The sequence below is a fragment of the Siniperca chuatsi genome, linkage group LG7 (genome assembly GCF_020085105.1).
Source record: "Siniperca chuatsi isolate FFG_IHB_CAS linkage group LG7, ASM2008510v1, whole genome shotgun sequence".
In the NCBI taxonomy this organism is placed as follows: Eukaryota; Metazoa; Chordata; class Actinopteri; order Centrarchiformes; family Sinipercidae; genus Siniperca; species Siniperca chuatsi.
Genome location: NC_058048.1, coordinates 20183977 through 20211649, shown reverse-complemented (window position 1 = coordinate 20211649; position 27673 = coordinate 20183977). Strand labels below are relative to the sequence as shown.

General features: G+C 40.9%; 1 protein-coding gene across 3 annotated transcripts; it reads right to left on the bottom strand.

The window, feature by feature from the left end:
• Positions 1 to 69: 69 nt before the first annotated feature.
• LOC122878682 (rho guanine nucleotide exchange factor 26-like) lies at positions 70 to 27673 on the bottom strand. 3 transcript variants are annotated; one of them, XM_044201813.1, is made up of 16 exons: positions 27304 to 27673; positions 27161 to 27221; positions 25124 to 26674; positions 24116 to 24167; positions 23804 to 23946; positions 21787 to 21843; positions 21151 to 21311; positions 18699 to 18851; positions 18367 to 18496; positions 17748 to 17822; positions 17256 to 17345; positions 15851 to 16005; positions 11020 to 11229; positions 2501 to 2571; positions 2174 to 2278; positions 70 to 1793 (listed from the first exon to the last, which is right to left on the bottom strand). In XM_044201813.1, the coding sequence occupies exons 3-16, from the start codon at positions 26576 to 26578 to the stop codon at positions 1651 to 1653; spliced, it is 3000 nt and encodes a 999-aa protein (XP_044057748.1). In that variant the 5' UTR covers positions 26579 to 26674; positions 27161 to 27221; positions 27304 to 27673; the 3' UTR covers positions 70 to 1650. The 3 variants fall into 3 exon arrangements, with proteins under 3 accessions (XP_044057748.1, XP_044057747.1, XP_044057749.1); XM_044201812.1 differs by having other exon boundaries at positions 27161 to 27205; XM_044201814.1 differs by having other exon boundaries at positions 27161 to 27200.

Below are 27673 nucleotides of genomic sequence, written 5' to 3'. Positions count from 1 at the left end.
CTATCTAGGAGAGGTCCTCAGGGAAAATAGATGTCATATTTGATTGTTGAGAATACATGACAGGCCCCAAGCAATTAAGCTTTTATTTATAGTGGCTGATTAAAATATATAAGGTTGACTAAGCAAGTTTCTGCAATATAAATCTGTATTTTGGAAAACATACATGTTACAATTCAGGCTGTTTTACATATTTACATGTACACAGATGATTTACAATAGTTACAAGTACAGGAAGTGATTGAAATAAAGATCAGTTCATGCTTAGATCTATGGTATCACATAGCTAATTTTCCCTGAGTGCAAATGCAATGCTTCGTCTGCTCTCTTGATAGTCGTGTCCCTCCTGCTGGGTGCTATGCCCGCTACTGTCATACCTCGCTTTGTGTAGGTCAACAGTTGTGGTTGTCATTTGGACTGGGGCCAGAGCAGTGGGCTTGATAGATGCTGTTATCACCACACTCTGACCAAGCCATTAATTTCCTTTGGCTGGGCATGGCAACACTAAAAAGATGACTCACAGTGGACAATCACATTAAAAGCAGGGCCACTCTTCCAGTCTCACCATCAGCACACACAAATTAATTTCAGCTTGCCTCTGTAACATCACAGGTATAAATCCTAAAGGGGATATTTATATATCCACCTCTGACTGGCATCAAGTGTGTGTGATATTTCAGGCTGTCCAAATCATTGAGTGGATCTAGAGACTAATGGCATTTGTGACACAAACGTAGAGTCTGATTCATGGTGTTGACATTAACTGGTGACAAACAGCAAGGTAGAGAACAGACACTTGGCCCTTCTGCTTAGCCTATGTATGACATACGTTTCTACCTCACAGATGACTGTAATTCTTAGTATTATCCAATCAATTATGACTTATTCTATTTAGACAAAGTGCAATGGGCTTCAGACAAGTTCATTTTTTTTCCTTTGCAGCTCAACATACAGATGCTACTAAAACACTCAAGAGTTTCTACACTAACCCACACACTAAAGAAGCTGCCAGTCCCACCCTCTTTCCTTATTATCACTTTAACAATCAGCATATTCATAGTTACATTGTTACTGGCAAAGCTCCTAATCACATGGCCTGAGCCTCATTAACAGAGCACACATCAGGCTGCTGTCACTTTACCTCCTATAGCGGTACTGTAGTCTCAGTTATTACACTGCTCATTATTTATACCAATAAAATGTGTCTGACCCCTCCTACAAAATTTACAAATTTCACACCAACAGTTATGTAGCAGGGTGTTGAAAGCAGTGACTCTAGCAGTGGGTGTGAAGTTTTCTAACCAACCAGGGAATTAATGAATGTGACAGAGCCATCCCACGCACACAGGGACCGATCAGTAATTAAGGAAATCTCTGTTCTTCCACTGTGTTTGTTCTTTGCTTTGAAACTCAGACGGTATGCCTGATATGTAGTGGACGCTGAGCAGAAGTCCGAATTATGGTTTTAACTTTATCCCAGTGTAAAGAGTCCAGCCGCCACACAGCTCCCATACTGGTCCACTTGGTCACTGATGATGTTACTGAACTCATTTGTCTGGGTTCACTGCTTAAAAAGGCAGGTCACTGAGGTGTCAAAGGGTCTCTAACAGCTGAGAAAAGCCCTCTGTGGTTTAAGCAGCCGGCTCGTCCTGCTCACACATTAGTCTCCAACCCCTGCAGGCGGTCCATTCTCTGCATGTTGCGCTTGATTGTGGCCTGGCACGTGATTGGTTCGGCACACTCGGCGAGGAACCACCCCCTTTCTCCATCGCGCAGTCGCTCACCTTCATACCAGCCTAAGAGGAGAAATTGTATTGATACATTAAAACCAAAGCATGTGTGTTTCCTTGTGCTGTCACTGTCTCTCTTCTTTTGATGCTCAGTGCTATTTGTTCTTTAACATGAAAGCCAGTTGCCATGGTCACCAAAAGGGAAATGACCTTTGGCCTCTTGTGTGTTTTGTATAGATTTTAAAACCTTTTAAAATCTGCAAACAGGTATAAGGTCCATTATGTGAGACTGATATTGAAAGGGAGAGCTTACAAAAGTGCATAATGAAAGGATGCAGTTAAAACAGGAATGTGGGCATTGAGAGGAATACTAAAGAAGGTGAGTGCAGCAATAGAAAGAGCTAGAGAACAAGATGGAGTGAGAGAGGTATTGAGAGCTGACGTACCGTCATCTACAGTCTGCGAGACCAGCACCACATCAGCCACCTGCAGGGACAATTCATCTGGCTGCTTGGCTGTGTAAGTTCTTATCACCTCCACCTGCATGACATCTAAAACAACACATAAACACAAGTCAAATAAATCACTTCAGATAAGTTACATCTGATACACTGGCCTTATTTGAATATGTGAATTAACAAGCCAATTGTTTTAAAATCAATCTGAGAAAAAAACTTTCATTAAATGACCACATGGTGGTGCAACAGGCTAAAAGGAGAGGTCGGGAGCTTTTTAAGAGGAGTGTGTATGTGAATGTGTGTGTGGGAACTTACTGGTTCTGTCCTGACTCCTCTTGTTGTTGACATTCTGACCCAGAGCACTGATCCATCGAGCACGCTCATTCCTAAAAGCACACATAACAGCATATGAAAACTGTTCTGGCACTAAAAGAGTTCTGAACACAATGGAGAGTTTTATTTACTTCACAACTCCCAAAACTTGAGTGTTGTGGGAGTTGCTCACCTCCTAAATTGTGGTTGAAGGAGTTTAATTCTTTTGATTTTGTATTACAGATGTGGCAGATGTTTTGCTTTTTTAACATACGCAGATACAAAGTCAGACAGATGGATTCGACTTAAACCAAGCAACATCAAATATAGGCATGCTTGCATGCACACAAGCTAACCGGCTATTGAGGCAAATGGATAATTTAGTTGCCCAGCAAGTTTTCCTCTCTGTCCCCTGTCAATGAGAGAACAGAGGTGTGTTTCAGTGGGAGAGAACTGAGGAGAACAAGCACAAAGGCTGATTCTCTGGAAGGGACAGACCTGATCTTGCTTTCTTTTTCATGGGGGAAAAAAAAAAAAAACAGTGGGTGGAGTTGCACAGGTCATATTCCAAGAAACGATCTCTCATTTCACCTGTTCTCATATGGAGCCAGGACAGTGACACTTGAATATGGCATCGAAAATAAAATTTGGCATTGGAAAAAAAAAAAAAAAAAAAAAAAAAACTGAAAAAGGAAACATTGGCATTGAACTGGAAAAAAGTTGTATTGGCACTGAAACAAGTTTCACTAAAAAATAAAGCACATACATTAAAAATTATTTTATTTTGATATTTTTTGCATTCTGATGTATTTTTCAATAACAATGTTTCTTCGTATTGTATACAATGTGAGAAATTATTGCTTAAATGCAAGTCTGTCTTTGTCTTTTTTGGCCGCTCCAAGCACCGGTACCTTAACTGTAAGAATAGACGCGCATCAAAATCCAAACAGCGGCTGGCTTGACAGCAGTAATCCTGTGACATGACCACACACCAATGGCAATGGCTTTTACAAGTTCACCTGGAAATCCCAAACCGCAAGTGAGTCTGTTTCTTTCTGCCGTTGTTTGTTCACATAGAGCCTAAAGTTAGTTAGCTGTCACTATTAGCTAACGTTAGGCTTGTCAGTTAAAAGTTAACTGCCCGGTTCTATGTGAGAAGACAACGGCAGAGAGAAACAGACTTACTTGCAATTTGAAAGTTCCCAGTGAACTCATGGAAGCCATTGCCGTAGGTTTACGGTTATGCCAGAGGCTTCGGAGCGGACGAGAGGTCGGCTGGTTCAGGAAGAGTGACGTTCTCTCCTTAGTATGCAGACTATATGTAAATCACGCTCTCCTTGCCCCCTCACCTCAGACCCCTCCTCTCCACACCAAAACGGCTGGTTGAAACTGAAAACCAGTGACACGGGGAAAAAAAAAAAAAAAAAAAACTGAAAAAAGTGACATAAAAAAAACCCAGAACATGTCATTAAAAAACACATCAGAAGGCAAAATCCAAATAATCCAAACAAAATAAAATACTTTATGTCTGTGTTTTACTTTTCAGTGAAACTTTGCCAATACTTTCAGTGCCAATACTACTTATTTCCAGTACAAATGTTTCAATGCCATGGTTTCCTTTTTCAGTTCCAGTTTTTTTTTTTTTTTTCCCCCAATGCCAAATATTCTTTTCGATGCCAAATTCAAGTGTCACTGTTCTGGCTCCATACTCTCATCTACAACGGAAGGGACGCGAGGATTTAGAAAAAGCAAGAGAGGGGGAGATAAAGGGGGTTCAGGAAATGAACCACATGGGGTTATTGAGGCCCCTGTGACTCAGCACCGTTGGCCTACATCATGCAGGTGGGTACAACATGCTCAGACAATCACAGACTAAGAGCGGTAAATGTGTGGACACTCTTCACAAGGGCCTCAAAACTGACCTCAAACAGGCAAGTCCCATGAGTCAGACCTCATTATTGTGTTCCTATTGTACACATGCTGTTTTGATCCTATTCAGAACACATAAGCTATAAAATACAATGTCACATCATCCCTCAACAACTAATTGGACTGTATGAAATCACCATCTAAACCTTTATAACCATTACTTTGAATAAAATCATTATCTTAGTGGGCATCAATGTGTACCCACAATGCAATTTTATGACAGGTAAAGTGTGACCTTTGAGACTGTAAAGTGTATCGTTATCAACTCCAATCAATGCCTATCAGATCACCTCTCTTTGGTACCTTTCAATATGTTCAATAACAGCACCACCATTTTAAATATTTCCTGGGGCCATAGTCCAGGTGGGAAATAGTCACTCACTAGTAAAGTGACGTCAATCATTTTTTATGTTTATTTTTTCATATTTCTATTTGGTGTTTGCTTCAAGCTTTCCTGCTATACCGCTGACTTTGGAGGTTAACTCAACTTTCATTTTTGTGGTCTTATTTCCTACCTGTTTATAAGTTGTTCCTTTTGTGAGCCAATCAATAATGCAGCAACACTTGTTTATATCCAAATAAATGAAAATAAGACTTACAGTAAGAGGCTACAGCCATGCTAGCAGCTCTGTAAGACTGTACTCAGGCAGCTAACTTTATGCTAAGTATGCTAATAATGACAATGCTAACATGCTGATGTTTGGCAGGTATAATGTTTATCATGTTCACTGTCTTAGTTTAGCATATTTGCATACTAACATTTGCTAATTAGCACAACCCAAAGTACACCTGAGGCTGATGGAAATGTCATTAATTTAGTATTTGGTCATATACCAAATGGTGCTAGATTAAAAGTCAGGGGATAACAAAAGTCCTTAGGATTCATCCTCATAGAACCATGAATGTCTGTACAAAAAAAGAAGATATTTCAATCTGGACCAAAGTTGTGGACTGACCAACGCGCATTGTCATCCATAGAACCACACTGCTAGCATGGCTAAAAAAAATAAAAGAAAAGAACAACATTGTTGCCAGGCACCATCATATCTACATGAATCATTGAGTAGGCGAAGCAAATCCTTATGTAGATCTACATATTAAGCTTATAACTGTCAAGGAATGGAAAAGCATACAACAGAAAAAAGTGGAAAGAGGTTAGATGGAGGAGGTAAAGATGGAGGAGGCATACCAGCCACCAATTTCATTACTGAAACACACACACTACAATACCCATATTTTAATCCGTCTTATTTATAAACCCAGTCGGGAGGTCGTATTCTATCACAACATTTTGTGTTAAACAGTGACTGTCACTGATCAGTTTGGGGATCCATCTACCACTGTGACTTTTCCAATCTTCTCTGCCTGCCTTACAGGCCAAAGGTCTGGTAACTCAGCTCAACATCCCATGAGAACAAACTTACATGAAATAAATGATATTCAAGTGAATATGTGCTTCTGTGCTGAAAGTTCTTCTTACATCCAAGCTGCTCTGTGGGAAAGGCAGCTGTTAGTCGTTGCGTTTGACAGCTGGACACGCATGCTCACAGTCGGATACATACACATCACACCATCGTGACAGATCGCTTTCTCATGCTTAAACAGCTGAAACACTTTATCAAAGCTATGAATGTACACCTATTCAATATATATCGAGCACCGGCGCAAACAGGCAACCACGTGTTTGAGAGGCACTTAATGGTTATCTGTGGTATGTGAGGCACATATTAAAAGAGGTTCAGGAAAAAAAAGCAGCCTTCAAACTGTGAGAGTGAGTATGTGTGTTTACATGCAGGCATGTGAATACTGCATATGCACAAACAGCAGGTGGTTGCCCTCTTCCCCTCTAGATGACTACAAGCCTGTACAGGTTCAGTCTATTCATGGTAGTAAAGCTCCCTGTGCCTTTAAACATTCACCCCAACGTTCAAGAGAATGCCAAGAATCATAAATCTATTGTTAGAGGTTCTTGTTTCACCGCTGAAAAGAAGAGATGCCGCGCTGCTGCACTGTAAAACCTCTTTCACACAGGCAGATAAAGAACGATGACTCTTTCTAACCTTCCTTCCTCTGCCAACTTAAAATAATCACCAGACCACTGTTTTTCATCTCTCTAACCCTTTCTCCTCACTCCTATCAATTTGTTTACTCTCAACCAAGTCCCTCCCTTGTTTCCACTAAACCACAGGTCAGAACAGTATTCGTACAATTCCTACTCCTCCGACAAAAACATGACATCTCGCTGGGGCTAACCAGCCAGGGAAACTCCCAGGCAGAGGGAATGATTCCCATCAGCAAGTTATCGTTATCTTATAAACAAAAACAGACAGTAAGAAAATCAAAAACAATGCCAAAGTGTGCAACAGAAGTACAGACTCCCTCCTCTGTATGGGGCTGTTGCGTAACCGGTGCTGCTTTGTGTTATAGCTGCATATCTGATTAACAGAACTGTTTTGCTGCAGACTCCTGTAGCTGCTCTGTTCCACTAATAGAGAAGCACTATTCACTGACTCTGGACAGGACACAACATCAGGGTCATGGGGTAGGCGCACTGGCATACACACACCAAACAAAAGAATACAGAGAAAAGGAAGAGGACACAGACCAAAAAGAGGAGAATTACAAACGATGCCAGAGAGACTGTCAGAGACCAGCCACACAGACATCCTTGTGCCATCTCCAATCCGGCTGTCTGTCTGAATTCCTGACGTATTATGTCACCGCTGTGGTCAAAGATCTGTCCACTGCATGTATGCTTCTTAGACCTCACGCAGCAATACACAGACACAGGTGCTTAAAAGGGTCAGCAGGTAGAGAACTAATAGAACTGAAAGCAGAAACGGTCACACTGACCAACATGAGAAAAAGTCAATTTCTACAGTTTCATTCCCACAAAAAAATTTAAAAAAAAAACAAAAACCCTGCCTTCACTCAGAATGTGTGGAATATCACATTGGAACCCAACTTGAGCTGCACTTAAATTCAGTGGTGAATAATATAGGCAAGTGTATGCAATATAGCCACTTGTTTTTCCAGTAGAGTATTCTTAATTTTCCCCAAGTAAAATGATGCATATACCTGCTCTAACGCTCATTAACGGAGAAATCATGCACAAAATATGCAGTTTTGTGGTCTTTCCCTTTTGACAGCAAGAACAAATCAGCTCGCTGTCCTGTCCTATCCAATCACCAGCTTACCTCCCAGGATTTCCTGACCACTGTGTGAAGATTGAAATACACAGTAAGGGTACCTTAGGTGTGTAAACTAGGTTTGTAAATGATTTAATCATCTTGCATCTTAAATAATTCTGCACATAACTTTTACACACATTTACTGTACACTTTTTAAAATTATTTTTAGCAAGTTACACTATCTTGAAATGACAGGACTGCTTCGTTGCATGCAAGTATAATGACAAAGTTGAACTGAATTGAATAAATCACCTGGTTCGTGAAACCAGGTGATTTATTCAATTCATTTATTCAAATTCTAACATACTTTTAGTAATAATACATCATATGTCACAAAACAACACAGGGTATTCATAGCACACCCATTTCTTCAGTTATTATACCGCTACTTAACCTCTCCACTGTGATGAAATGATTGGCCAATTAATAGATTAGTTGAGCAAAACAGAAAATTAATCAAAATGTTTGATAATCAATGAATCAGTCATTTATCAAGCAAAAAAGTCAAAATGTGTTCCAGCTTCTCAAAAGTGAGAATTTGTTGCTTTTGACAGTTTTTATCATTAAATTGAATATCTTAAATGCCGTGCTGAAAATATTTTTCGATTAATCGATTAGTAGATCGATAAAAAAGTTATTTTGATAATTCATTAATCGTTGAGGTCATTTATGAAGCAAAAATGACAAACATTTTCTGGTTCCAGCTTCTCACATGTGAGGAATCCCAGCTTTTCTCTGTTTTCTATAATTGTAAATTGATGTTTGAGTTTAGGAGTTTTTCATACTTTTCTGGCATTTCATTGACTAAACAATCAGAACATTAATCAATAATAAAAAATGTATAAGGAAATCAATAGTTAAGTGCAGCTCTGCCTATTATTCCATCAAAATAAGCAATGTGAAGAAGTCACCCTGGCATCTTTTTTTTTACTATTTTCTAACATTTTATAAACTTAATGAGTAATCAGAATAGTAAGTAGTTTGATTATGAAAATAATCCTTAGTTGCAGCCCTACTTTCCACTCTAGCAATTTGTGAGAAAGCCTCAATAATCCTTATTGTCCTCTACTTCATTCAACTCTGATAGAAGACCAAAATAGGCTGACTAATGTAACATCACTTCCATGTGTCATGTTGGGTTAGATCACTAAATTGGGATGAATGGCTGGAGGAAGAGGAAGTTATTCTCTGGTCATCAAAAACAAAGAGCAGACACTGGCTGCTGTCTAAAAGATCAGACACGGGACTGTGAAGAAGAGTCGGGGAGAGTGAAATAACAGGCTAGGGGGAGGGATAGTCGTGGGAAACAGCCCACTTAACAATGGGCCGCTGCTAGGCAACAGCTTAAGCAATGCCTAGCAACCACTGTAACAATGGATAGTTGCCAAGGTCTTCTCTCCTCAGCTCATTCAGTAGTACAGTGAGTGGAGCGCTGCCACCTTCACACACACACACACACACACACACACACACACACACACCCACACACACATCATTACAACTAAGCCGAGGGCCCCTTACCAAAGCTATCAAAGGACGGAGTCTAGGGGCTTTCCACAACAACACACATACTAGACAGAGGGGACAGTTAGACAAGGAGGCCCCCCTCATGTATACATGGGAAGTATAAAAAGGCACAGCTCACTAAGATTCCCTCTTACGCAGGCCAATAGCAGTCACACTTGACACTATTACTGCAGTCGCTTTGTCAGGTGTTTCACTTTGTAACAGCATGGGGAATACAGTCAGGCCTCTAAAAATATTTCAAATGAAACAATGACCTTTTATGACGGATCACAAGTAAACATAGCCTGGATAAATGGATCATCCGCAAAAAAGGTTGGGAACCACTGTAGTAGGTGATGTGGAAGGGTTGGGTTGGAAAGCTGCATCAATTTCTACAGTTATTACATTAAAGTGTTTCTTTTCATTAAAATGCTTCTGACTACTGTCACTTTGACATGTTTCTGTTCAGCTGTCGCCTGCCTTCTACGCACCTGTACCATGTCATGAGCTGTTGTTAGGAGGCTTACTTTATGTTCTGCCTTGAAAATAACTTTCATTAATTATTCTTTGAACTAGCACCTTGGTGTAAGGTTACATGATTAATTTTCATTGACTGAATCCCTTCAATTGCCTTAAACAATTTACAATTTAAAATAGTAGTAAAAATTAAACTCTTCTAGATTATAACTTCACACCTGGAGTCACAACACAACACAATATATAATTGCATAACAAAAATATTTGAAAAAAAGGCTTTAAAAGAGCTAAGAGCTGCTTAAAAAGGCAGTGTTTTGTACAGTGGAGTTGAAAACCACACCTTCTATAATGAGAATACAGAGGGACGCTCTCTAACTACACAGGAATGAGGAGGAACAGGCCCTGTGCATATGAAAACACTCCTTAACAAAGCCTTGAACCACAGTAAATAACTACAGTGAAAACTGAGTGTGTGTACATGTGTGCACATGGACTGCAATTCCTCATACTAACTAGAACAAATAAACCCTGTATGAAGCCCAATATATGACAGATCCCCTTTGTTTATGCGGGTTATATAATCTACACAACATTGCTTTTCACTCCATTTGCTGTACAAAGAGAGAAGAGAGAGACTTTACCAACACAGCTGAATGAGCATGAATTTCAAGGAACTTCAAACCAGCTGACTTTATTTCTAGGTCAGATGTGTGAGTAATCATTCACGCTACATATGCAACACATTTCAGCTACAACCAGTAGACTTTAAACAAAGAGAGTTGCTTTCCCCAGAATAGGTGGTTTAGTTGGAAGACCCATGATCAACAAAATTATCCGGTACAGCCAGTCTGTGTTACAGTACGACTGCAGACAGTATGACTGTAAAACGGACTAATAAACTTCATTTCCTAGGCCATATAAACAACAAGCAGTAAGGCTCAGTCTGTGTCTTGAGAATAGATGTAACAAAATACCCCTGTGACCTGTAATGGTCCAAAAAGAGACTAAGAAATAAGAGCTAAGGAGAATGGGGTAATGGGATTTTTTTAGTTCAAGTTAAAAAGCACATTAGAATGCATAGGAAAGATAAGGGAGTAGGAATCTGTTTCATGGAGAAGAGAAGGACCTCAGCTATTTCTTATAGAGACAAGCATTCAACCCTAGAAAAAATAATAATGAATTTAGACTCACTCTGCTTTGTTGAGTGTAAACCAATATATTAAACCTTATGACTATGCTGGCGTACTAATATGCATGTAAAAAGGTGCAGGGGTAATGTTATGTCAGAGGAAAAAAATGATTCACTTGTTGCTTAACAGCAGATCTCCTAAATATGTAACTGAAATGCAAGCAAAACAAAAACAGCACAATTAAGAGGGACAAAAAAAAAAAAAAAAAAAAAAAAAAAATAGCACTCACAGCAACTCCGTCCCCAGGATCATGGGCACCTTTTCACCGGAGTGGTTGCTACAGAAACACAGGCGGAAAAGATGGTTGGCGCCGGCTTGCCGTGAGCTCAACATGCTGGTGGTGCTTCTGAGCGGTGATAAGTTGAGATCCTCGGGCTGGCAGGAACCCACCCAGATCTGATCCCTCAGAGCGTAGTCTATCACAGTGTAACTCTCCTCGCTGAAAGAGAGAGAGAGAGGCAGAAAGATTTAATAAGAGTTCACTTTCTGTACTGCGTTAATGAAGGTATAACTGCTCGTAATTCAGTGACATGCCATCCTGCAACAACCACCATTAAAGTGCTCTTGAACAAGCTAGTTAACAAACTGCAAGAGGTTTCAGATATATATTGAGATAAAACAACAAACAGTTTACTACATGGAAGGGCACCACATGTACATCAGTTACATCAGTGTAGTTACTGCATGTATTAAGAAACAGACTTAATGTCATCTTACATACACGAACACATACTCGCACACATATTGTTGCTTCAGCAGAAAACTGTAAACCGAATGCATCCCACCAGCCAGTGCAGTTTGATACAGATACACAGTAGACCAGTACATTTTTCATTTTGCAATTTCAAGGTAAAACTGTAACTGGGTTTACTTTGAGTCAGACAGAAATATCACGAAGGCCCTAAATATCCAGATTTTTGGATGCTCTTTTGGCAGGCCGGTACTCTAACAAATGTGGATTTAGCTGCTTTTCTCCCCTTTTTTTCAACTTTTCTAAGATTTAGACAAACATTAGTATCATTTAACAGACAGTTGTTCTTCATTTTGAATTTTTGGAATGACTCATTTGTGCTTCTCTGTTCCCAAATGGTTACTGTGGTAGTCTGTTGAAAGCTCAGATCCACAATTGGTGTAATACGTTGTTCAGCCCCAAATGTCCATGTTGGGGCAGAAACAGGAATGCAGGCTGTGACATCAAACACAGGTCACCAACTGGAGCTTTAATAAAACTATACCATGTTGTTGTTAAATCAAATTAAATCAAAATGTTTGTATACAGACTAAATTGTTTAAAGAATTAATGTCTGTTACGGCAACAGTATTTTTTTCTTATTGGATAATCAATTTAGAGCAAATAAAATAAATATAATATAAAAAATGCCGAATATCAAAAGCTTGAAAAAATCTTATAATCTTGTTGGAATAATAAGAACTGAGAACAAAATTACATTTGAAACACATAACATTTGCCTATTATAATGTACTATTACACCATCCTTTCACTCCTCTCACACATCTAATTAAGCTCATTGTTTTCAGTAGAGATCTAGTTTCATGGTACCTCAGTTTTTCATCCCCTGAGAGGCTAAAGGCTGCGTAGTTAATGGAATTCACCTGGATTAATAAATCAACTGTCACATTATGTCTCAGATTCAGTGCCAGTCAAAAGTCTAAACATTCAGCTGTCTACATATCCTTACACTAAATCAGCTGCCCCCTGGTTTCTTTAGTACATGCCTACATTTCCCATGAGTACCTTTACCTGAGCATGACCCTCTGTCTAGCAGTACACAGAGTTAGTTAAAAACATCTGGAGCTGATTGTGAAACATGGTACCTCAAATGCAGCACTGAACCCAGAGAAAGAGCGTGTGTGTGTGTGTGTGTGTGTGTGTGTGTGCGCGCTTGTGTGTGTGTGTTTTCATAGTGCTATGAAGTACAGGAGCTTAAGTCCAGCACACATGTGTTTTATCAACCTGAGACTGAAACAGCAGCCAAGCTGAGAAGCTACTGGACAGGAACTAGCTTTTTGTAAGCCAGCATGTCCATTAGTCTTCACATTCATGCTGAACACACACACACATACGCAGGGACAAAAGGTTAGCAGTTAAACAAACAGCAGTGACAGTGTATCTGTCCATGTCTTACTGTTTCGCTCTTTCATTTACACGTGCACACGCACACACACACACACACACACACACACACACACACACACACACACACAGGTAAAAACCCCTTAAAATTTTTAATTTTAAAATTCAGGGAGCGGTCTGTAATGGTTTACATGCCTTAAAATATGACAATCAATTAATTTATCTCCATGTTTGGGGTGAACCTCTGAATTTGCACCTTTTAAATAGGTACAAATTAAGGGCGTTTGTATGTACATATAATGTTATTTTGTAGAAAATCCTAATGATCCCAGATGAGTTCCTAAAATAATATATCAGATATTCCCAAATACTGCTTGGAGGTAAAATAAGAATCCCTTTGTTAGCTGGATTTTACGGTTGTCAGCATTTTGGCTCCTGACAACCCTAAAGGTAAAATGCCTAGAATTCCATTTACATGACACTGGGGAATGGGATGGGTGGGGAATCTGCATTTTTGTGGGGTGAGTTTTCTCATGTATGTGGGTGGGTGCATAGACAGTGTTGGATTATTGCTAAATAGATGAATGAATGTGGGAAATCGAGACATGTCGAAATGTGGGAGACAGGTGTTATAATAGAACTGAAATAATAGAAGAAAGAAATCCTATCTACTGTTTGGCCATCTCACAAGCTACTTACACAGAAACAAACACACAAGTTTGCTGGAATGAAAATCACTCTGGCGGTAGAGATAGCGCAGGCATCTACCACACGTCATCACAACTGTGTCAGCTACCATCTTACTAGTGTATAACCCGTTCAACACACAAGCAGCATAAACACAAATCTTCTGAGAGATGTTAAGATAAGACACCAAATGAAGCACGCAGACAGACATACACACACACACAAATCTACACACATGGTAAGAGCACAATGCTCTGGTTAAAAGTAGGAGTGTTAAGACTATGGCATAGTCAAACAAATAGGGGGAGGGAAAAAAAAAAACTAGAACAGAAAGTGTGATTATAGACTTGCACGCACAAGGTCATGACTACCAAAAAGAAAGAGAAAGGACAGAGAGAGAAAAAGCCATGAGAAGACAGAAAGATGGAAACCTCAACAATACCGAATGTTTAGATGATGCCCAGCATTACACAGGAAAAAGGGGGAAAGTGAAGATGAGAGAGGAGCCAGCTGGTGTGGACTCAGTGTTACGTAAGTGTTCCTGTGAGCCAGAGTGCAGCAGATCAACACTTTCCCCGCTGCGTGACAATAGCCCAGTCTGACATGGGGTTGGTTTCCAATAACCAGTTCCATTTTGGATCCAGTTCAAAGTTATTTGTTAAGCTGAGAGTCGAACAAATCTCTTATGGACACTTATCTTCTCTCCTTTTATAACTAGCAAAGTACAAAACAATACCAAATAAGTAAACTAACAAAACCAGGGGTTTGGATCTTTGAATGTCAAAATTTGATTTTCTGTTTGTCAATAATTGTTATAAGGCTGCAACTAATAGCAAATCCTCACATTGGAGAAACTGGAACGAGGGAATGTTTGGCCTTAGTTACTTGAAATTGTTAAAAGCAGAACCAATACAGATTTGATAAGCGGATATGATACTAGATTCACTTTCAGTTGTATGCTACTGAATCCCAACCACAGACAGCATACAAACCTTTCAGGATTCCCAATCAGCTAACACAGGCTAAACACACACATTTGTGCTCTCTATATTAAGAAATATAGGCCTATACAATTGAAATCATTCTAAGGTCATAGTTATGTTTTCTCTCTACTGTGTAAGTGCTGTGGTTTTGACCTTTTCACCCCTTCCTTCTGGTGTTCATGCTATTCTTAGAAATGTAAGCTCGTGAAAGACTAGAAAAAGCCGAAAGCATTCAAGTACACAAAATTATTGCATTTGGCAACAATGCTTGTAAGCTAACCCCCCATACACTCTGAGTCATGATGACAAGGGAAAGAGCTATTATACCATTATGTTTAGGAGGGTTTGTGACCTGGCTGTGCCTGGCTTGTGCACCCCTGGTGTTTTTGTTTTGATTACTGCAGATGGAGTGCAGTAGAGTAGCGTGCCACAGCTGGGTTCCAGCACTACCCGCAGTACAAACCAATATTATAACAGCTTCTCCAATTCAAACGCACACACACGCACAAATACACACTCCGATTCCGGAGCACTCCCTTTCCCAAATCCGTCTTCCAAACACAGGCCTGATACCACACACTGCTAGAGTCTGCCGTCCTGGATCAGATTCCCAGAAAAATATCATATGGAATGCTTCTTTTCTTTTTTCAGTGATTCTTAGTCTGCGAGTGGCGGTAAAATCAGTTCCAGGCACAGAGGGAGACAGACGGGAAGGGATTTTTTTGGCACAAATAGACACACTTGCAGGCGCACACCCACACTACACACGAAAATGAAAACCACATCATTTCATGGAAGTCCTCTTTATGGCTTGCTTCATGGTGTAAACTAGAGAAAACAGAGGAGGGGAAAGCAGGCTCACTGACAGGGCTGACAATAAGAAGGTTTACTAGCTCCAGATGATTCATGGCACCAGGGCATGTTGAAACCTCGACAACATTCAGAAAAAGAGATTCATAATGTCAAGTCACAGCAGGTTCAGGTAACTGCACCTGTTCAGCTTAAAAACACACCCATGAACAGCCATCTGAACAGGCTCATTTCCCAGGACAAGGTAAAACATAAGGATGGAGAAGACAATATTACTATAATATTGCACTCAGGGCCTTGGCCATGTGCGGTTCATACACTCACACAGTGAAAACCAAGGGCTTTTGGTTACACTTTCCCCCTCAACATGTCAGAACAGGTTAGTTATAAGCAAAGCCTGCACACCAAGGCCACACTCACACCAGCTAAATTAATCACAGAACCTGCCTGCACTGTCTAACAGTTATTCGTAATCTTAGACTCACCTCTTCTTCCTGGTGACAATGAGGACGTCATTGAAGAGGAAGAAATAGACTTGTTGCCGTGACATCCGCTTGAGAAAGATGCCATTGTCCTCCACAAACGCAGTCACTTCTCCTCTCTTTACCATCCACCTGGAGGATGAGACCAGGGGGAAAGGCTGGAGAAAAGAAGAAAGAGAATGGCATAAATCTAAACAGAATAAAGTATTTTAAAATGTCTATAATGTTGGTGCTGTCAGGAAATGCTAAATCACAATTTGAGTGTACATGTGTGAACAGCTGGCTATGCAGACTGAGAATATGTTCGCTAGACATCTGTGAATCCCAAATGTGCCAACAGCCATTTCCCACACTACTTAAACACACTTGAGTCTTTTAAGCCTTGTGTGCATATATATATATATATATATATATATATATATATATATATATATATATATATATATATATATATATATATATATATATATATATATATATATATATATATATATATATATATATATATATATAACGGTATGTACACACACACACACACACACACACACACAACACAAGTGAGTGACGATGGTATTGCTGTCTGCATGTGTGTCATGTCAGTCATGACTGCATAAGCTCATGTTTTAATTACACTTTTAAAGAAATAGTTCGACATTTTGAGAAATACACTAATTTGCTTTATCGCCTAGAGTTTGATGAGAAGATCAATACCACTCTGTAACGGGGGGGGCACTAGCACAGCTCTATCCAAAAGTAACAAAATCCACCTAACATCACCGGACACAGTCTGACACAAACCCTCAGTAAAGGTGCAACTTTTTACACTTTGGATTAAAGAACAGAGATATGTGTTAAGGTGCTGTGGCATTTTTGCTTTCTCATAAAACATTTGCAAAGCCAATTTTTTTTTTAAACATTTCGAAACCTGCTAACTCGCAGTCTTCTTCTTCCCTGCATTTGCTGGCACATTGCTGCTTATCCTGGTATATTACCACCACCTGTTGATCAGTGGAATAACATGAAACCATTGGCAGGAATGTCTTTTGCGTCACCATCGTGCATGTGCACAAATTAACCAAAACAGGGATCCACTAATAAAAAAAAATCTGCTCCACAGCGCTATTGAAGGTCAAAAACTCCACATGATACCTTTAATTTGTGAGCTTTAGCTTTCTGGTATGCAGATTTTGTTACCTTTAGACAAATCCAGGCTAGCTGTTTCCCCCTGTTTCTAGTCTTTATGCTAAGCTAAACTAACTGGCTGGTTGTAGCTTCATATTTAAAGGACACGAGTGATATTAACTTTCTAATCTAACTGACATGAACAAGCTTAACCAGAATATCGTTGTTTTCAAAAGAAATACTATCTAAGATACAAGTGTGTAACAATTTCACGCCATGTCCATACCTTGATCTTGAACTCCAGCTGAGAGTTGATGGTATACATCATCTCTGTTCTCTCCATTGTGCGAGCTCCTTCATTACACTTTCTTACCACCTGCTCACACACACACACACACACACACACACACACACACAGTGTGTTAATCAATGTACATATTTCTTCTGCTTTTCACATGCATGCCTGCATGCTATGATGATAGTTAAAGCATTCCTTGATTGATGGCCTTACATTTTTCAAGTACAAGAAGTGCTGGATATTTGCTGTTTTTAATCGCATTTTTGCAGAAAATTCTTCACCAAAATACAACATTAAACAGGAAGTGATTGCCTCTCAGCCTAATCCTAGTCTCCTATGTCTAAGGCAAGCCTCCTAAGGCATAGCATCCCTATAGCAACATATATAGAGAAATAATATGTATAGATATGCATAAAGGTGAAAATTTATGAAAAAAATCCAGAATGAGTGTGTATAACATTTCTGATTATACCCACACACCTTGCTGACTGCTTGTAAAGCCCTCTTACACGCTTCATATTGGTACGAGTCTTTAGGTGTCTTCTGACAAATTGTCTGCAACACAGGGAGTCAGGGCTCAAATCAGTTACACAAATTTATAACGTAAACACGTTCATGAACAAATACCCACAAAAATTCATTGTACCCATGCACACCATACTCAAAAGCCTGATAAAATATTGATGCCTAAAGTGAGCTGTGGGAAGAAATTAATTGAAACCAAACTTTCTCAGGATTCAAAAGCCTTTGAGTGTACAAGCATAAACCCCAGAGTCCCTTGGGAGACACTGACAGAAGACTGGAGAGAGAGGGTAGAAAGTAGAGCAAGAGGAAGAGAGGGAGGCACAGTAGGGTCAGAATAATGTGGTGCCAAAGGAAGCATGGAACTGAAGAAGAAAAAAAAATTAAAATGGAAGAAAGAGAAGTTAAATCAGTTAAGATAATTAAGGAATGATGTAAGGTCACACAAACATCTTTGAGGTTAGAGCACATCCCATGTAGAATTAGTCAGGGCAGTATGAATTTTAAAATTGTTGCGCAAGAGTCAAAGTGTTGTTATTCCAAATCTTATGCTACTGTATGTCTTCAATGCACTCACATCCATGAGCAGAGGCAGGCGAGTGATCCTCTGCATGGGCAGGATGAGGAAGGAGATCATGGGGAGATTCCTGCAGTCTGGGTGGCCCTCTATCCTGGTCAGCACCTCCTTAAAAACTGGATTCTTGGACCTGCAAGAGAGGATGGAGGGAGATTGGGTATTCAGAAAGCGGAGGAACTGATGATACACTGAGAGAAAGAGAAAAAAATTTGTGGGAGGAAGAGCAAACTCCCTGGTTCAAAGTGTCAGAACAGTCATGTTGGATCAAATCCATGAGAGATATGATAAGAACAACAGATGTTCTGTTTGTGTGTGTTTGCTCGGTCACTCACACCAGCCTCTGCAGGGTTCTCTGCTGGTAGACCTCATTCGAGCAGTATGTGATGAAGGGATCAAAGTTGGACTGGGCATGCTTGCAAACGATGTCGCTGATCTCATCGATCACTATATGCTGTTGGTGTCTTTCCTCCAATTCCTTAAAGAACCTGAACACAGGATGAATAGGGGTTAGTATGTCAGGGCTTCATACCGTACATGGTAGCTTGAGTCAGAAGCATCAAATCATAAGTCATCCTGCACTGGGGAAAATATAGGATACAAAGTCAGGAAGCATCGCCAACACCTTTCGTCTAAACCCGCTGCAGGATCACAAAAGAGGAACTCCCCGCCTCTTAAAATAGACATAGCCTACCATTAACCATAACACAGAGGCTTTTCCACTTCCTGAGCACCCCCAAATGGCCGGTTTAATGGCACGCCACATGGCCAGCTTCAAGAGAAGTGTTTTTGCATGCATGAGCCAAGGTGACAAACAGGAAGCTGTCGCACAGACACAGGACGCTGACTTTGACCGGCTGGACCATCTGCAAAAGCACCTCTAGTGTCCCTACCTACTCTACACACAGACTGTGCTATGACTATCTATGGGAAACAATGCTTCTTATGACCATGTAGCCTTGTGTCCTTGCCTGACACCGTACTCTTTGAACTATACCCTTTCTAATGAGGGCATGAGCACACAGGATAACAGAAAACACACACACATGTTGTTGCCCTGACCTCTGGCCCATGTCCTAAAGGTGTATTCTGGGATTTAACAGGTCAATGCCGCTCAGGCTGCCCCCCCCCCCCAAAAAAAAAGGGATGCCCAAAATTAGGCTGCTAACCAAGAATTATAAATGAAAATGAAAGAGTTCTAGCAGCAGAAGAAAACAAAATTTATCAGCCTTCAGGTGTGCGCTCCCTGTCACAGTTTGCCTCTGTGTTACAGTATGTTGTTGTGATTATGTTATATGTTATGAGGTATGTCATATCCCAGGGCTGCAAGTGAGATACAACCAGCTGTATAAAATGGTGAAATCTTTTTGAGGAGGCGGCTGCAATCTTGACATGGAATCCTTAACCAAATGTCATGAACGGTTGCACAAGGGAGGCAGTGAATGTTCTGCATGTATGCAAACACACATCTTCACTAAGACAGCCATGATAAACAAAAACTCAGAAAAGGGTCTTAAAAAGGCTTTTCACACAGCCTAGGCAACAGAAAGACTACAGCTGGCTTAACCTCATTTCATGCTTAGATTTATGGACCCAGAGCTTCCAGCAAGCCCCTGGTTAAGGGGTCACACATGAAAATTGGGAGCCCAGGGTTAAGAGCACTCATTGCATTTGACTTTGCTCTGCTGTTGCATATCACAATAATCTGATTGGACATCAAAATGTCACACTGCTTTGGTTCTAGCCGAGGTTTACAGTGTGATATTAACACTGGGTTTTTGAGAATAATTCTGAGGCAGAGTAGGCTCAGTAAACTTGGGGCTAAGGGAGTGAAAGTGTGAAAAGACTGTAAAACATGAGAATATTCACACATTGAACAGCTATATCATAGTTGCACTTGAGGCCATTATTATACTGAACAGTAATCTCATAAAAAACACATGTGGCATATATGAACCTAACAAAGAACATATGGGGTCAGAAATTCTTCTTTCAGTCATTTGTAAAAATGGAGCGGTACAACACAGTACTTGCTGAGGCAGCACAATTTTCATCAGTCTCAACTTTCATGGCTTCATGCATGAGCGTTTCCATCAGTTTATGGGATCTTTGGAAGTTCATGGTTACCTGGCCATGAATATCATTATACAGTCCATACGCATGCACTACAAATCATGATGGACAGGTAAACTCAGAGGGCTCATAGCAGCAAATTTTAGCCATTACATTTTTCTTACACTCACCTATAAAAACTGGCAGAAACTACTCTCTCAAGCAACGAGAAATGTTCAGTTGATAATGCAACTATAATTAAGCTAAAGTGTTCTTTTGTTCTTTGTTGTTCCACTCAATTTGCCCCTCGCTTCTTCCCAGGCTCTGTTTTCTGTCTATCAGCATGTGACCTCACATACGCACAGAAAGCAGCTCAGTGCTGTGTGCCTACAATCCAAGAACGTCAGGCTGAAAGAATGGTATCACCATACAGTAAGTAGTGTTCAGACACACCTCATGTGGAATGAGTGTGCTCTACCAACTCTTAAGTGCTGTTAAATAAAAATTTAATATTAAAAACCACAAACACTGATAGACCTTTAGGGAACATGTAAGAGCAGCCTAAAAGTACCAACCAGCATGTAAAAACCAACATTTATTATGGGTTTTTGACATAAAATAAATTCTATAAATATACACTAAGAATACCAAACATGAATATACATGACAATATACATCTGATAATAATTCTACCTACAGAAGATACACATTACAACAACACGACCACACACTTACTTTTTGCTAGCCTCACAGACGTCTGTGATGTTGGAGAAGAGGTGGTGGTGTTCAGTCTTGGTCATGGCCTCGCTGAGCTCTGCAGAGTTCTTGAACATGCGGATCAGGATCTCCAGACTATGCAGATAAGAGTGCTCCGATGAGATCACCTCAAAAATGGCCTGATGAAAGACGAGAGAGAATAACAGGGGAAACCATGACATTGAGGATGGAAACACTGAAAAGAAAGGACTATACTTATACATATTTGTGCTTTGTGAGATGGGCTCTGTCATGAATGCTATTGAACAATACCATTCACATTTAAGCACTTGCATTTATCTGTCAGTCGATTTAATGTTTCATCTCATCAGTCTTGTCATTCTTAATATGACACAAATTCAGTTAAATATTTACTGGAACATGCCCTTCTCCTCCCCTTTACAATGCATCTGCTTTAAAAAGGTATAATAGTCCATGATGCATGTTTCCTGCTATGCTCCTTTAATGGCTTTTTTATTGGTCTAGAGGAGTTTACAGAGACCAAATGGACTGCCATACTCCCTCAGTACTTGATAGCTTTCAACTTAGCGTGCATGTAGCCCACAACTGGATTATGAACTCACTCTGAACCAAAGTGTAAAATATGATTCCTACCTCTTGTCTTTTGCGTTCCTCCTGAGTCATTAGGTCAGAAAGACCACTTTTCTTTACCTAAACAGAAAACACAATTTGTTAAAAAAAAAATATCTGAATGATTTTAAAGTCATGAAAAGATTTCGAATACAAAGTCACGCTTGTTTGACTACTCTGAGGTTTTTTCATGCCAAGGGTCCTTTGCAACTGTTGTCCTCACACACAAAGAAAGGAACACTTTGCATACCACACTGAATAGAGAGCCAATTAAGCTGTTCTAGAAAATGGGAAAATAAAGATCTTCACTGAATAAAGAGATACAGGGCGAGTGTAGAAATAGGAAATCTGTTGTAACCAAAAAACTCTAAAAGGTAAAATGTCATTTGGCCGAAAAGATACGGTTAAAAGAAAACTGTATGTGCATGTTGGATGTGGCTGCCGAGATCTGGTCCAGAGATATCTGAATAAGATTGAAACAAAGCAATATGTATGAATAAGTATGAGCTTCTCTAGCTTCTCATCCTGTTTTGATATACAGGCACAAGGAAGTGATACTGCTCCTGGGAGGAGCCTTCCGTCTCTCTATTATCTGCCCTGCAGCCTTCAGCAAACACAGACAACAAACAAACCTGCAGCAGACCAAACATCTCTTGCAGTCCTCTCTTTCTATTCCTTTCACACATACATCCTCTTTATTATTTCTCATGCTCTTACTTTCCTTCTGCCAAACCTTCAACACTCTATATCAGCAAAACCAGCTATGTAAGGCTGTAAGGTTTTAGTGTGCTAGCAACCATGTGCCATGCCGTGCCAACTGAACTTCAACCTCTTTTGGTTTCACTGGGTGTAATTGAAACACAGTCAATCAGGTATCATTAGTCAATAGTGAATTATAAGTTCTCTTTTTGAAGCTTAAATCCATGTTTCCTTGTTTGAAGCAGAACAAAACAAACTTCAAGCAACTCAAGTGCCACAGGAGGATTTAGATCCAGCACAGCTCCACCTTCTGAAACTACAGGTGGTGGTTCCTGGAAATATGAAAATTCTGGGATGTGACATTTCATCAAACCCTAAATGACGAGAGGTGCTACAGGGGCAGTAAGGGAAAGGAGGAGCTGAGTGAGAGGAGATTTGTTGGAAAGGGAAAACTCACATGATGACAACTTTTATATCTGGTTCTTGGCTTAATTTGAACTAAACTCCTTTCCAGTGTCATGCAAGCATTTCCAACTAAATGTGAAAGTTGAGGAAGAATCCTGCAGTGTTACATCATGTACTGTCTGGCCAAACTCATTCACACTAACAGATCCACAGCTGAAGAAGAGAGCTAAGTCCTGGTCAGCCTGGTAATGTCAGACTCAGCTCAATTAAAAAGGGGCCGGAGACATTTTCTGAATGTTCTCTACTTTGAATCCAATTTCACATTCATTAGAGTCCGTGTGTTTATCATTCTCTGCCCAGCAATTTCAGAACTAATCCTAATTGCCTCCATCTAAACCCTCGCCTGTTTTTGCTGCCATACTTTCCCTCCTCAACAAGTAAACAAACAAATGGGAATGCCTAAGTAGAAAACTAAATTAGCTCAATCCCTTCCTCTGTATTCTTCTATCCCTCCATTCCAATCCCTAACTATATTATGTAATGCAGAGCCAGCGCACTTCTCTGTAGAGGCAACAGTAGAGGCAACATTTTAAGCATATTTGCAGTCTGACGAGTGTGTAGAGTTTGCCAACACACTGGCATTAAGCCCAGCAGTGCTTCCAAGACTTCCTGTGGGTCTGGCTGACTGTCTGCCTCCGTGCTGACCTGAGTGCTAGAAGAAATGCTCCTGTACTCCCTGATAAACAGAGTGAGGGGCAGAGGAACGCAGAAACAGTGGGAGGATGGGTATGGACTGTGGCCAAACTGGATATGACAGCATTCTTCAGAGCCCTAGCATTCCAAGACTCCACAGCCACAGCACTGAATGTATACCGTATGTTTGTCTGTGTACTGGATGTAGAGAAAGAGTGAGAAAGATGTAAGAATTATGTCTGACCAAACTCAGCTGGCTCCAGGAGGTGCGTATAGGTCTGTACTGCACCATGATGCTGTTATCAGGTTTGGGTTCTCTCGAATCGGCATCCTCATCTGAGTCATTATGTAAGGCCTTCTCCTGGTAGTTCTGGTACAACTCCTCTTCTGAAACACACAGTTTTTTTGGACAAAAAGATCCATCATGTTGAAGTTTACAAAAAATAAAGATATTGTTTGTTTGAGAGAGAGACAGAAGGGTAAAAAGAACAGACACTAAAAGAATAAAATGAAAGGGGAAAGTGTGGTGAAAACAAAACAGATGAGTGTCTCTCACCCTCACTGTCAAACGTCCGCTGAATGGTCAAAACTTTCTTCTTATCTGGACTCTGACAGAGAAATGCAACACAAATGTAATGACTTGGACAAACTCGGAGGGACCAAGCAGGCACACACACAAACTTTAAATGAAATAGGCTTGTGTACCTCAACATGACCTGTCTGTGCCCTTTCTGGTGACCTCCTTCACTGACCCCTGTCTAATTACAGAGCCACTGTGTATAAGTGTGTATGTGTAGGCATGGTGTCACATTACATCATGTCTCCCAACAACAACATTAATTGTTTCCTTGTAAGGCCTTACACGAATTTCTGCTGCTGCTGCTGCTACATTTGTTCCACAATACACAGCCTGTGTTGTAATTTTACCATTTGGACTTTACCCCCCCCCCCCCACCAAATACTATAGCAATCTTTGTGTACAATCAAATATAAATATAATAATAAATATAATATAAATAAGTCAAGAAATATCTGCTACAGCACAGGAAAAAAAAATTAAATGCAATGCCAAAGTTCACAGGGTATTAACAGGGCTGTACATGTGCATTGATAGCTCACCAACATGCATTCACTAGGGATTCGCTTTATAGATGAAAGCTATAATGTACTTCTTTTGGCATTCATTTCTCTAAAACTAGTTCTATAGAGCCAGTCGGGTATGTTAGTTAAGTACATGTACTCTTTATGAGCAACAGAAAGTCAACCCAAAAATATACAAAATAGCAAAATTCAGTCAAGTCAAAACTGTCAAAACTTGACAGTTTTAACTGTCTCATGAAAAAGCCACAAAACTAAAAGATGCTTATGAAACCTCAAAATTGCTCTTGCACCCATATGTGTGAACACCTCTATTGTTTTTGTCTATAAAATGCAACCATTTGCATATATTGTGGGAGATTTTAACCTTTCTTCTTCAAGAGCACCAGTGTCTGTTTCTTGAGTGCACCCTAACACTTACTCTTTGAAGCCACCACTATCCTTTTGGACTAACAAGTTTACCTACCTTGTTTTTCCCAGTGCTGGTAGGCTTTGACATCCTGGGGCTGACAGGTTTGAGTGTCCCAGGACTGGCAAGTGTGGGTGTCACAGGGCTCGCAGGCTTGGCTGTTCCACGGATAGTAAGGCTTACAGTGCCAGGACTTGCTGGGCTGACTGGTGAAGCTGGTTTATCCCCATCTAGCCCTTTGACGACAGGCTGGGACAGCGGATGGGCCTTTAGATCTTCCGACGGGACCTCTATGTCTACTCCACTCACAACGGCCCTCCTATAGGACGTACTCCTCAGGCCTCTTCTTAGTGTCCCTGGGCTCTCACTTTCCCCATCCATCCCCTCACTGTGGCCCCCTCCTGTAGAAAAGTAGGTTCCTGTTTCCACCATGCTGAGGGCTTTCAACGCTCGCTTGGAATGATCCAACCCCAGCAGCCCTGCCAAACCTTGGCCTTGCTGCCCAGATAGAGGCACCTTGTTCTGCCGAATATCAGATGCTAAACCCTTGGGAATGAGCTGCTGGGTGCCCATCTTCAGGGCAGCAGGGCTGTGGGTGCTGAGGACGATGGAGGGAGAGGGAGAGATGGATGGTGAAAGTGAAGGAGAGAGTGAAGCGAAGGAGATGGAAGATGAGGAAGAGGCATGCCTGGTGTCCTGTGAGGAGGCAGGCGAGGATGAGGACTGTCTAAGGAGTGCCTGCCCTCTGTCTGCCGGCGACGGGGAGCGTGGGGTCGGGGGGTCTGAAGAGGTAAGGGAAGAGAGGGAGGGGATGCTGGAGGTGGAGCTGTAGGAGGGGGTGGGGGTACGTCGGGCTGGAGGAGAGGGGCTGGATGCAGATGAAAGGGAGGACAGTTCATGGTAGTTGTAGTTGTTGTTGTTGTTGTTAGGAGTACGTGGTGACAGGACAGGAGAGGAATGGTTAAGAGGAACAGCTTCGGGTGAACTCATCCCAAATGCTATCTGGTCTTTCTGTGAGCTCAGACTGAATGAACTGGACATGCATTTCTGGGGGTCCTGCAGATGCTTTTCAGGCCATACTGTCACTCCATTACTGGCTTTCCCCCTGTCACAGTCTTCATTACGCACTCTATTGTCCAGTGAAGCAGATCTTCTATCCTGAGACCTAAATTTGGATAGTGACAAGAGTCCGTTGGAGAAGTGCCCGATGCTGATGCTTCGAACAACTCGGGATTTCTTGGAGGGTTTGTGCAGAATGTGCTTCAACACCACAGTGTTGTTGCCCCAACACGGGGGTGTGACCACCAGTCTCTCAGCAGGTTGGCTCAAGGTGAAGGATGACTTGTTGCCCTCCACAGGGAGATCCTTCGACGTGACCCCATTTATGTGGTAACTGATGGGTCGCGGTTTGGGTTTGCTTGAGTCCTGGGATTTTTTAGAATTGTCTGTGCAGCGTTTCCACAATGGAGTGATGTTTTTATTGGACAGATCCACATCATTGCCTATATCCATGATCCTAAAGTGTCTGTGTCCTCTTCACTATATATGTGCCCAAACTTACAGGTCACAGTGCACACACTTCAGCCCTGTAGAAAACTGATCTCACCCCTAAGGGTAAACAAAAGAGAGGAATACCAATCAGTATAGAGCTCAGTGCAGCGTCCAAATTCCCAAAGTTTACTCATTAACAGGGACTCAGTGCAGATAGTGGCAGCTAAACTTAAAAAACACGAGTGAAACTGTTGTTGAATTGCGCAAAACAGAAGCCAAGCCAGCAAAGACAGCTGGTAATCCTTTTGGATATGTTCACTGAGGTGAAATGGCCTTATTACAAGCTGACAAGTTATTGTTAGCTGTGAGCAATCATTGTAATATTCCAAAAGGGAAACAATAGTCCGCGGCAACAGTGAGTTTAGTGATTTTATCTCGTGTGTCACTTAAAATCCAAACTTATTTGCTCTTCTGTTTGTGTGTATCCGTACAAACATCACTACATAAAAAAGACATTAAACAAGCAATAAACTGAAAGTTTCTGATTCGGCTGTAGAAGAAAACAGTTTTTCAGTAGGATAAAAGTGTCGGGTCCAACATTACCTCTAATCAGTCGATCTGCTGCAGAGTGCGGTCATTGTACCTGCGCTGTAGTGAAACAAACCTTCATTAACCGAATAACAAAGATTAATTGGCTTAATCCAGCATTGTATCGAAACCAAATTTGGAGCCGGAGAATAACTTACTGTGAAGTTTGTGATCGACTGGAAACGCGGCAGTGAGCGCGTCTGACGCTGCTGACTGCACCGAGGAGTTTCTATGGGCAGCAGGAGCAGGAGGGAGGAGGAGGGAGGAGGAGGAGGGAGGGGAGCTGAACACAAGTGAGAGGGCAAGAACAGCACTCCCAAGTTCACATGAAATCACCTCCGGTATAGGCAACTTGAGGCCGTGGTTATCCAAGTTGTTCATCTAACATTCCGTGTTTAGTAAAGTTGCACGATGAGATAAACTAAAATACTCGTGTTAGTGTCTAGTTAAATGTTAGCTACACTCGTCTAGAAAAGTCCATTTTACAAGTTTTGTACACACCTGCACAAACACAGTATTAATGTTGGG